This window comes from Ptychodera flava, chromosome 14 (genome assembly GCF_041260155.1).
Source record: "Ptychodera flava strain L36383 chromosome 14, AS_Pfla_20210202, whole genome shotgun sequence".
NCBI classification, from domain to species: Eukaryota; Metazoa; Hemichordata; class Enteropneusta; family Ptychoderidae; genus Ptychodera; species Ptychodera flava.
In genome coordinates, this window is record NC_091941.1 from 29564291 (window position 1) to 29576490 (window position 12200).

At 35.9% G+C, this 12200-nt stretch overlaps 1 protein-coding gene and 1 long non-coding RNA gene across 2 annotated transcripts in view; one reads left to right on the forward strand and one right to left on the reverse strand.

Annotated features, from left to right (window-relative positions):
- LOC139150089 (lutropin-choriogonadotropic hormone receptor-like) overlaps positions 1–12200 on the forward strand; it is a 109765-nt gene that overhangs the window by 82809 nt on the left and 14756 nt on the right. Inside the window, exons 2-5 of the mRNA XM_070722248.1 lie at positions 4711–4782; positions 5626–5700; positions 9740–9814; positions 11794–11868. Coding sequence (XP_070578349.1) covers positions 4711–4782; positions 5626–5700; positions 9740–9814; positions 11794–11868 — 297 coding nt within the window. The remainder of the gene's footprint in view (positions 1–4710; positions 4783–5625; positions 5701–9739; positions 9815–11793; positions 11869–12200) is intronic.
- The window catches only part of LOC139150091 (uncharacterized), a 71577-nt gene that overhangs the window by 57241 nt on the left and 2136 nt on the right, over positions 1–12200 (reverse strand). The window contains exon 3 of the long non-coding RNA XR_011556189.1: positions 11726–11858. This is a non-coding gene — a long non-coding RNA (uncharacterized lncRNA). The remainder of the gene's footprint in view (positions 1–11725; positions 11859–12200) is intronic.

Here is a 12200-nt window from a genome sequence, read left to right on the forward strand (position 1 = left end):
CTGCCAGACATTGAATATCAAGCATTAGTAATTTTGAAGAGTTCGCTTCAGATCTCTGATATGAAAATGTTGCGACACTACCTTTGATTTTATTCTTAATTATTAAAGAGAATGGTGTACAGTTGTCTTCAGCTAATGTGTAAAATATATGAGGGAAAGTTTACAACTTCCATTTTCATGGTGCTCAGTACCTGAAGCCTTTCACCCATTTTCCCTGTACAGAGGTCTGACACTGCAAAGAAAACACTGGGACTGTATTAAAATTTGGTGGTCTAAAGGGTAATAGGCTTGTGCAATGTTGAACAATTAACAATTAGCTGTACCAGTCTGAGGAATCTGACGATAATGTAAGCAGAAAGGTGATATTTTGATGTTTTGTCCCTATTCTGTGTTTTCAGAGCATCATAAGTACACTGGGAGGATTGGACTGTGCGAGTCATCAGAAATTCTGCTGCAGGCCTGATAAAAATCAAAGTGAGACTCGGGGACTTTGGGTAGCTAAGCATAAATAATGGGTAAATCTCACTCAGCTATGGATGAGGATCATGGACACCATTAGTGCAATTCAGAAGTCCTTTTTGAAAGGTCAGGGCTCGTAACATGCAAATGCACTCAACTCAGCACTGCAATTATAGCTACCACATACACGACAATATGAAATTATCAAACTGTTATGGGTGTTATATTCAACAAAGCCTATTGGTTAATCGTTTTATTAATGCACAAACGAGCTGTGAAACCTAAAAAAAAAGAACAGTTTGCCTTGAGCAAATGTCCCACAATGAATACTGGAGAATTTTGCAAAGGAAAATGACTTTGTTGTGTACAATTGATGCCTTTGTCAGGAGATTGGTGGTGTATCCCACAGAGGTTCTAAAGTTACTGGATGAAAGATGAGCGTAACTTATTGACAGACTGAGAGATTAATGTACGTGCTAAACTAACTTCTGATAACTCAGGTTTTATTACCCTGTTCGTAATCCTCCCGCAATCTAACATTTTCTGATTAAGTCCTCAGAAGGTTTTTCTTCTACAAAAGTATAAAAGATGTATGATCTGCAAAAACAGGAAGCATTAGTTTTCATATGCATGACCAGTCTTGCTCAAAAAATGGTTAGATACTGTACTTTGCTTTATTGTGTTCATAAAACACACCATAGACGGTACACGAATTGTACAGTCTTGTGAATTCCATAAACGCCCTTGGCAGATACCCCGGCTGATACATGCTCAATTGCTGCGTAAATCCAGGTGACTGTCAAATATGATATACGATGTGAATTGTAGTCATGAACATTAATTGCATCAACAGAGACTGTTCAGAAATGTGTAGCGATGCTTGTGTTTGGCAAAGCAGCACACACACAGACCCATTACTGAATTTTTATGAAAGCGCTGCCAGGCTAGGAAGTTAATATCTCCAGTCATGGTGACTGCATTGCATAAAAGTCAAACGCCTGGCATGTTGAAATTTGCTTTCATAAATGTATCTATGTATGTGCACATGTTACAAAAGTCTACAGCAACATCAATGAATCGTAACATCAACATCCTGTATAAAATGTACAAATTTAACGTAGTATAAATGCTGGTATAATGGCGCGATTTTGATAATTGCATGTACTTGCTTGGTGTATACTTTGGCACTTTCCCTAACAAGTGGATTTGGAAAATAGGAAAGTGGAAGTTCTCTGGTTAAAAATTCTCACAGCACCTACAAATAAGAATTCAAGTCAGCTCTACAGCGTAAATACCCCATATATTCTGAACCAGAGTAAGAATATCATCAGTTGACAGTTCTGTGTCCCCTAATAGTCAAAGCTAAACTAAGTAAACCGTGAGATGAGAAAAACAAGGTAGGGACTAAACAGTAAGATCACAGGGATACGTATGCAGAGCTACAGACACGTCTACATGATTGATGTCCCTGTCAATATGCAGCATCCACACAGATTAAAACCCCACAACAATTTATACGGTGAAATGGCATACAAAACTATTAGTAGCTTTTGCTGTGCAACCAAAATACAATTGCCGAAAGTAATTTGTTTATGCGCTAAAGTTATTTAGAGTAAGCCAAGACCACATTTCCCGTTTAATCACCGATCCATGCCCTGGCAATGTAAGGTTAATTAGATTGGAGGGGCAAAATACAGTTTTTCTAAATGTACTAATATTTCCACAATTGAGCCGTGTATTGCCTGATATGCTTCTTCTCAGCCCAGTCATGTATTTTCCGGGAATAACTTCCTAATAGACTTCACTGCCTCAAGAATTGCCAGACCTTCAAATGTGCAGTTTTCTAAAGATCTGTCACTTTGCATCCATCCCTGGTCAACTTTTTTGTGCGCCGTGTTTGCCAGGTATTGCGCCTCGCTTACAACACAATTACATGGAAATTTACTGGCTTTGACAATATAGCTAGCTGGCAGATTGGATTAGGACTGATGTATCATGCCGTCCACTCATGCCGATATGCCTGTCATGTTGGCCTAACACCGCTACTTAATCACATTTGGATTTACACAGAAATAAAATACAGATAGTGAGTTATTGGGGAGGCAGGAAGTGAATCGGGAGGGTGATGTTCATTTCATTAGCTCTATCCAACTGAAAATTTGGCACACCTTTAGCTACAGATCAGAGATCCATACGACTGTGAATCAGGTTACAAACTCAATATCAGAGCTGTCAGATGTGTACTTCATAGCTGTAAATACCAAATTCACATCTAAACTGTGAGTGGATTTCTAATTGTGAAAGTCGTGAGGCGCTAAGTAACTGTGATATTCCAAACCACGAAGGACATGTTTTCAAGTCAGTTATTCATAAAACCTCTCCTGCAAAAAGATGTAAAAATAAAAAAAGTTTACAACAGATTACAAAAATACAGAGCATTATCCAAATTTTAGTCAGTGTCTTGAATTTTCTCGAGAGGTGACTATCCAGAGCATTAAATCATTAAAGCTTGGCCCCCGGCCAACTATTATGCGTCTCCTTCCTAATGCTCTGTGAAACTGTTAGAGCGAAAAGTGATGTATTGATGTGTCTTCTCATGTTTGATTTTCACATGAATTCAAATTGAACAGAAACAAATCAAACATTCCATCATAACTGATAGGCATGACCACATTTAATTAATGTATAGGACGTACCTTCCGGTAAATGTAGAATCGTCTATACAATACAGCGTAAAGAACTATCTCAAGTCGTGGCAATACCAATACACAGATTTCTTTGCACATACAGTAAGTCACAGCGAGCCTCTACAATATGACAGTTTCCAACACTCAAATTTATCTCGTGATCTGAACGTACAGCGTTTGCGAAAATGTACAAGTGATACGTACATTATGATGGCAAATAGCGGCATAACGGGAAAATTCTAGCTGAGCTGTACCTGTATGTCTATCTATCAATCAATCAATTAAAGTTTTATTAGGAAGGACACATAAAGCCAGCATGTACCTGATCACTGTTTACCCACACTGAGCCTCCATGCAGCATGAAAAAAAAACCAGATCGCTTTCAGATTTAAGCCTCTGGATTTTCGTTCACGGAAAGGTCAAACACACACAGAGCATATTATTGATAAATTCAATATTTGTGTTTGTACTCAGACCACAAACCAGGTTCATTTGAATCATTCCACGGGGGAAAACTGATGCATTGCAGCTAAAGCCATTTGTGGTAGAGAATGAAAAGCGGATTGACTGTTCAGAGGCAGTGTTGATGCGTGTCGGGGGAAATCTGTTGCCAAACAATTTGTCATTTTGGTATCACAGATACGCAACCTCTGCCCTGCCTTGTTCAATGAATGTGGAACTTTGTGGGTGCACTTTTGGTTACCATGTGCAATAAATTAACACAAACAGAGGACATCAATTATTTTTCAGGAAATTCATACTTCTCATACTTTCAATCTGTCCAAAATATTGCAAAATGTGAGAAAAAGATCAAAAAAAGGTATTCTTGATATAGTCAGCCGCATTTTACTGGTTTGTAACTTTGAATAATGTATTTCATATGGGGATGACTTCTGTATGGTAGTTAGTTTAACCTTGACCTCCAAATTGTGTTACTGATTGATGATGATTTAATACCTTATACAAGAACATTATTATTCTCATGACAAATAAACTACATGTATATGTATATCTATCTTTCTAATTTTGAAGTATAAAGTTGGATGTGATTAAAGTTTCATGCATCTTGCAATCTAATATATATATATATATATATATATATATATATATATATATATATATATATATATATATATATATATATATATATTAATTTATTTATATAAATATAACTTAGATTTAATTATATATATATATATATATATATATATATATATATATATATATATATATATATATATATATATTAGTCTTTTATGATTACAAACCAAGCATTAACCCTGTCAACATCAGAGTTTCCTTTAATCTAATTGTTCATCTATGCTGCAATTGGATTTAAGTACACGCAAAAAGGGTGAAATTCAGGTTAATATACTGGTAAATGCTGTCATAAAAACATAATCGGATGTACTGTAGAAACACCCAATGACACACTTAGCAAACTTGTTACGTCTAAATGGACTCAATTATCAGTATTGCCTTCAGCAATCACGTTATGAATTCGCTGTAATTTTCCCCTCTGGCTTTGAATTAACCGATGACTCTTACATGTTATTTTTTACAGGGATGTGAAGAATGCCCAAGACAAGATCCTCAAATCTGGTTCTTTCTCAGGCCTCGACCAGCTTGAATATTTGTGAGTGTGATTTTCATTTGAAAAAATGGATAATTTAAACCAACACATGGCAAATAAAATTCCTTGTGTTAGACAGAAAAAACTCCATCCCAACTTCCAACTTAACGAAACAAAAGATATTCAAAAAAGTGCAATAAATACAATTCTTATCTGAAATTCTGCCACACAGAATGACTGCTGACACATTTTTGAGCAATCAACTTTTTCAAAACAAAATGTGGGTGGTGATGGAAGCTATGGTGCATACTCTGAACATTGCAACAACCCCTCCTCCTGAAATGCAAAGACTTTCATCTGTCATGCATGTGTTTCAATTATCCATGGTTCCTTACTCGTTGTTGTCATAGTTTTATTTTGCTTTCATCTAAACAAACATGGGTGTGGTGCAGTTTGAAAAGCCAAGTCATATTGGGAAGAGTAATCACTAAAGAATGGCACTTTTCCATTTCTTTCTTTCTTTCCCTTTTTTTGTTTCCTTTAAAGCTCTTTGAGATTCATCACCTTGTATTAAATTGCTCTTGAGTCTGGGGCAAGTACACATAAGTCATGCACCTTCATTGGGTGATTGTAGAATAGTAGACATTATCAAATAGATCTATAGTTTAATCAGTACCTCTTCTGTCTGGACAAATGCACACGTAACAATGAGAGTGAGATTTATTAGCCTTCCCATCAAAGACAGTGCGTCTCCACACAAACTGTGTCAAAGTTCAACGCAATGAACTTCATCATAGTCTGTGAGAACTAAGAAACTAAATTGTCAGACACTTTGACACATGGTCATGATTATTTGCAAATCACTGAAGCAAAGCTGATAATTTGTGTATATGATGACTTTTGCAGGACCTTGTCAGATTGGCCGAATCTAAAATCGATAGAAGCTGGTGCCTTGGATGGGTTGCCAAGACTAACATACCTGTGAGTATTGCTATGTGAAGCATATTTATACCTGTCTGTCACAATTTGTTCTTTATCTGGACATCCTACTACTTAAAAAGAAGGAGAGAAAGTACGGGAAAAATGGAAACTGTCCAACGATAAAAGAGCAATAGTACACATTTATCACTCTGATTGAAAAAATGTCAAAAAGACGGGGAATTGTGGAAATAGACAAGAATTATCAACATCTTTCATTTGAGATGTGCTGGTGAAAACAACAAAATATAAGCTAAACACACTTTCCATGATAAGTGGAACATTTGATTTCTGGGTTTTTTACCTGCCGGATGATTTTCGAGAATTAGCAGGAGATTGATGGAAAAACCTAGTACCTCAAGGCTCAACTGCAAATACAGAAATGTAGATACCTGTATCAAAAACTGATTGCTAATCATCTTGAAAATACTGTTTTCAAAATAGCAGTGCTTCAGGTGTTAAGACCTAATTTACAAATGCGGACACTGAGCGGCAGTTAAAGGTTTATTCTATCAGGGATGATGGAACGGATGATGAAACAGTTTGGTTGATGAAAGCATTGATTACATCATCTTCTATGATCAAACACTCTCTGGTTAATGATCAAGACATTCATTAACAACTACGTGGAAAGCATCTCTTTCATTGTTTTCAGTTTTTTTAAGTCCGTTTTTGGTAAATACCCAAACGTTTCACACATATCGAGTAGTTTGTTTCACACATGGCCAGTGAAATATGTGGTTAATTTGAGAACAAAATGGCTTCAAGATGTAATTACTGGTATTATGTATTTTGGAAAGCCATGTGTATGACACTATGACAGGTGAGGGAGCTGCTGTTCCATACTTGTGTACTGCTTTGCCATAACACATCCTTGGCCCCTTGTCTAAATTACTCAAACAAAGTGACCCAGCGACCAAGCAAAAAAGGACTACTTTTTCATCAGCTGCTATGTGTTACATTCTGTAAGCATTTAAGTTTGTACACAAATCAACATGAAAGTGTCACATATATTCTGCAAAACTTTGGCTATTTTAAGTTTCTTCAATTGCGACTTTTTCTAATAAATAGCTGAACAACAATAGAATTTCACTTTCCATAAAAAAAATTCTTTCTCAAGGATTTTGTAAACTATTCTTTACATGGTATTATAGCGTGCACAACATGTTTGCTGGAAACTTTATGACTGGTTGATCACCTTTTGTAAACCCCAATTGTGTGATTCACATGCAGCCCATCCAAGTGATCAGTCAGGCCTTCCCACCATGTGACTTTGATCCAAAAATGCTGTATCCATTCCAGGGTTTTAATATTGGTGTCAGCCTCCAAAAATATGTCAAGGACCAGCACATATTTTGCATCAGAAAATTTTGAATAATTCTTGTTCAAAATCAAGAGATAAAACTCAAATGTTCGGATTTCTGTATTGTAAATCCTGTCCAGGGGCAACATCAGTTAAAATTCACTGGGCCTCCAAAAATATGTGAGAGACTACAAAATATTTTGCATCAGAAAATTTTGAATTACTTACGTTCAAAATCAAGAGATAAAACTTTGAGGTTTGGATTTCTGTATAGTAAATCCTGTCCACTGGCAACAGCTAAACTTCACCGGGCCTCCAATCACATGTTAGGGACTAGCATATATTTTGCATCAGAAAATTTTGAATTATTTTTGTTCAAAATCAAGAGAGAAAACTTCGAGGTTCGGATTTCTGTATTTTACCGGGAAAATCCTGTCCACTGGCAACAGCTAAAATTCACCGGGCCTCCAAAAATATGTCAGGGACTAGCATATATTTTGCATCAGAAAATTTTGAATTATTTTTGTTCTAAATCAAGAGATGAAACTTGGCGGTTCGGATTTCTGTATTGTAAATCCTGTCCAGGGGCAACATTGGTGAAAATGCACCAGGGAATATTCAAGGCTACCATCATGGTAAATTTATAAAAGATTCACAAGACTAACATCCCCCAAGGTATTTCAATGTACCATACAATCGTCTGTTCTTGCTACAATGTTCTAAGCATTGACAAGCATACCACTTTTCACAACAAACTTTCCAGTGATGTAGATGAGCAGTCCAACAAAGCGCCCTCTACAGGTATTCTTTGAACACTCATGCACAGATACAGTGCTGGAGTGTAGCAGTAACCATCTTTCTACTATCTTCTGATTGTTATAAATTAGACGTTCAAGCACAACACTTTCATCACAAAACTGCTATCTCTTATTCATTATAGATGCTCACAAATACACAATATAATCCGCAACAAAAATTTGACGAATGCATTTTATTTATAGTTGAACAGGATTTCTTTATGTACTATGATGTGTATATCAGTAATTCATAGATTATCATTTTTCAGAGAGAAATCTATGGATGTATTGCTTAATGCAAATAATGCAGTGTTTATAAAAGCAAAGCTTGAGTATTGTGACTACTTTTAAGAATCTTGGATTTCTATGCTATATAAAATTAACTGTGCAGAGACTCTGAGTTTGATGTATATGAGAGTCACTTGACATGTGAATGTAATATGGACTTTATTTCACAATGATTATTTTCTGTTTTTTTAACTCATGATGCAAACAAACTAATATTTTTTCTAATTTTCTCACACAATCAAGAGCTGTGACTCACAATGCTCATGATAGTGTATATGGGTGTGATGTTAGATCAAACTTGACTATGAATGCAGTGGCCATTTTTGTTTCAATATTTACGTTTATCAGTTTCTTTAAAGCCCAAGTAGCTGTATCTTTTTTGGATTTTATTCCATAGGACGGTTTGAAAGCAAGAGCAACTTACGTAAAAATGCATGCTTACTGAAGTGTGACCACAAAATGTTTTTCAAACATTGGTGATGAACGTATAACTGAACAGATTTTAGTACGTAAATAACTTTCAACTTGCAAGTCAGAGCCGCCATGAGCGAGTACACAAAAACTGTCAGTAATCAGCCAAAACTCATTGCTAAGGATTGAAATAGTGACATTTCCAAAGACAATGTGGTTAAATAAGAGGAATCAGAAACATCTCTCTGAAGCTTGGGTGGCTGCTGTTTTATAAGCAAAATGCAAAAAGATACAGGAATCAGGATTTTCAAAATTGGCACGACCATTGCAACTTTCATCATAGACCCTCTTTTTCTTAGGGTCTATGCTTTCATGTGGAGGTCACTTTGTCTAGCAAAACAGATCGATATCTAGCTACTGGCGGACATTTTATTCTATTTTTAACATGTTTTTTGAACAAAAATATTTTCTGATTAATTTCTTTGGCACTGTGACAAGACAGTAACTTGCTTCAGCACATTAGGTTTTTTAAACTCAGGTCTCCAATGGCCACATGATTTATCCTTCTATCCAGAGGGCAATCCTGTACTAAACTCAGTCATCCATTTGTGTTTGGTCGTTCTGCATTTTCTAGTGCTTTCAAATATGGCTGATTGTTGGCCATCTGTGCCCCCAATTATGTTGTTTTTAGACATGTATACGAAAAAGGTATTTTGCTTACAGTGTTTCAATTATAAAATGTGTACATGTATTGTATATACCGTGGCTGCTCAGTGTGTGAAAGTTATCTAGCAGTTTTAGCTCTCTGCAATTTGTTTGTGTACATGTATATGCGTGTGTTTTCTGTACCTGCAACATGGCTGTTCTCATTTCTTACCAAACTGACGAAGAGATGCACTTTGAATTTCATTTCCATATACAATATTTCGGAGCACTGTCTCCCCAAGTATGACATGTTCTTCAATCAGATACTCATATTTATTGCGACGATAAATTTCACATTCATTTCATATATTGCAACAACTTCAAATCAAGGGTGCCAGCAAAGGCAATTAATCTCTCAGGTGGCCTTGGACTTCTTCAGGGAGTCATAAAGTATAAGAACAAGTTCCTCTTAACTCACACTGCCGTGCTTCATTTTTAGGAGAATTATGGTGAATCTTTGATTATATCTGAGATGAAGATGGGAGAGCAAAATTGAGGCTAATTCTCCCTGTTCTTGTTTCTTTTTTCTTTGATCCAGGGAAATATTCCGGATGCGTCGGCTGAGTACCATTGGACCTGGTGTTCTTGCAGATTTTCCTGATCTAAAAAATCTGTAAGTACTGACTGAATATCTCATATTGTCCTGTTTTCCATCCAGCTTCAATGAATCAACTCAACAAATTACTGGAGAGAGACTCACTGTTTAGTATTGTTTGGGGATTTTTTAAAACACAGCTTAGCAGACCGAACCATGACTCCCGATATCATAATGGTTTGACAAAAGCAAGCATGATTTCCATGCTATATGGTCCTATTTTTGTTTTGTACGGAAGTTAGAACAAATATGTGGGATTTGAGAACATTGGTTAACTTCTGATGCCTGTAGCATGAGTGAATTGAACTACAGGGAAAAACCTATAAATTATCTGTAAATAAACCTCAGTCACATTTACTAACTTTAACACTGCCTTAAACACAATACCTGACTGTCAACCGCTGTCAATTGCTCCTTTACCATTAAAAGATAAGCTTCTGTAGGTTTTTGTATTAAAGAAGGGAGACGGCAAAAAGCAAACTGATGAAATCTCACTTGAAAACCAAGATAAGCTGTACCTTGCATGGCTTGCATGCAATATTTGCTTGAGTGGTGCCACAATGCTACTGACCCCTTAGCTCAGTGCTTACAAGGTGAATGACTGTTCTCATGACCGATTCGCATTCGTGCTGTTGTGATATTTGATGGGTGTTACAATATGCTATTGCAAGGTATAAAATTTACATTTTCCGTTTGGATCATATCTTGGAAGGTGTGAGTCGTGAAATTAATGAGCAAGCTGAGAAGTTTAGCTGTAGTATTACAGATGTGTTTGAAACTGTGAATACAGGTAGCACTTAATGCAATACAACATAATGTTAAATTGAAAACTCTGAGATGAATATACACAGTGCCACTTGTGCTTTTGTCCTTAATATTCTTTGGTTGTTGTAGCATAGACAAAATTTTCATAATGGCTGAACAAGGTATGGTCCCTTTTAATTAATGTTTTTACAATTTAAAAAGACTCTTTCCACTTATGAAATCTACAAGTTTAAAAAACTCCAAATTTATGGCTGAGAGGAAGGAAGATGTGATGAGGAAATACCCAAGATGTACACTCAGTCACAGTCAGTGACTCAGAAAAAGTTGTTGTGGTAGTTTTGCCGTTAAGAACAACTCTTTTCTCTTGCTTCAGTAAATCTGTTCCATGGACTATTGGCAAACGTTCACAGCAAGTTTTCCATTATACAGAGCAACTATTTATCAAAAATATCCACTTTTCTTCTTTCTGAATGCTATAAGTACAACCTGATCAACAGTTATTGTGCTTCTTTCACACACAATATCTTTGTTGTATATTCAAGCTAGTTCATTTAGTAAGATGTTGCCTATTATTCTAACATGGAAGTGTATGAAATGACTCATGGAGCCTGGTGTTCTGAGTGGTATCTCAAACTTTGAAGGGCGCCCTCATTGGTGAAAATACAATATTGTTCCTCCAAGCTAACTCACAAAGGAGCATCTGGGCTAATCATGCATGCAAAGTTAATCAAATTATTAATACACTATACATCAATATATTGAGTAAAAATAAATACTGTACAGTATGTGTTTTGTAATAGTTAATAATCAATCAGGTTTACAGTTTGCACAAATTTCCTTCCTATACATGAAATCATCTGCAATTTCTGATGTGGTGTGTGCTCAGTACTAGTATGGCATTTAAATCGTGCGGACTACTTGATGGCTGTACCAAAGTATGATGACGTAGTTTCTGTTTTGATGAACTTCAATGATACCATCCATATGTAAAATGTAGAAAGTCAAGGACAGCATGAGGGCACATGATTCCATGTCTCTCAATTGGCAGTACAACACTTCTATACAGCACTTCCGTTCATTTTTATACTTTGATTAAAATTGTATGGCAACTTTATTTTTTCTCTTTCCCTTCACAAATTGCTAAAATATGTAATCATTGATTACCTTGCAATGAAATCATTTTCTCAGAGCCATCCTTAATCTTCGTTCAATCATTTTTCTCAATATCACAGGAGGATCCATGGGTGTGGTCTAACAAGCGTGCCAGACTTCTCCAACTTCAGTACTTCAGAGATATCTGTGGACATGTGAGTACAGATTATACCTGTAGTATATATTAGTATTACTTTTGCTGCTACGAAGACATAGAAATGTGTCAAATTGACATCTTTCCATTCAAGTTTAACCATTTGAGTGCTATAATGTTTTCCTGCCAAAATTTTAGTGCAACATTTTACAAATTTTTATGAATTTTTCTGTAATTTTGTTTATAATTTTGAACCAAATGGTCATATCATGTCATTCGCTACAGCTTTTTCTCAAAATTTTGGCAAAAATCAAGGAAAAATTGGCTTGGGTTTATTTTATAAAGGGGACAAAAATAGACTTTGGCGCTCAAAGGGTTGATCAGGAAAGATGA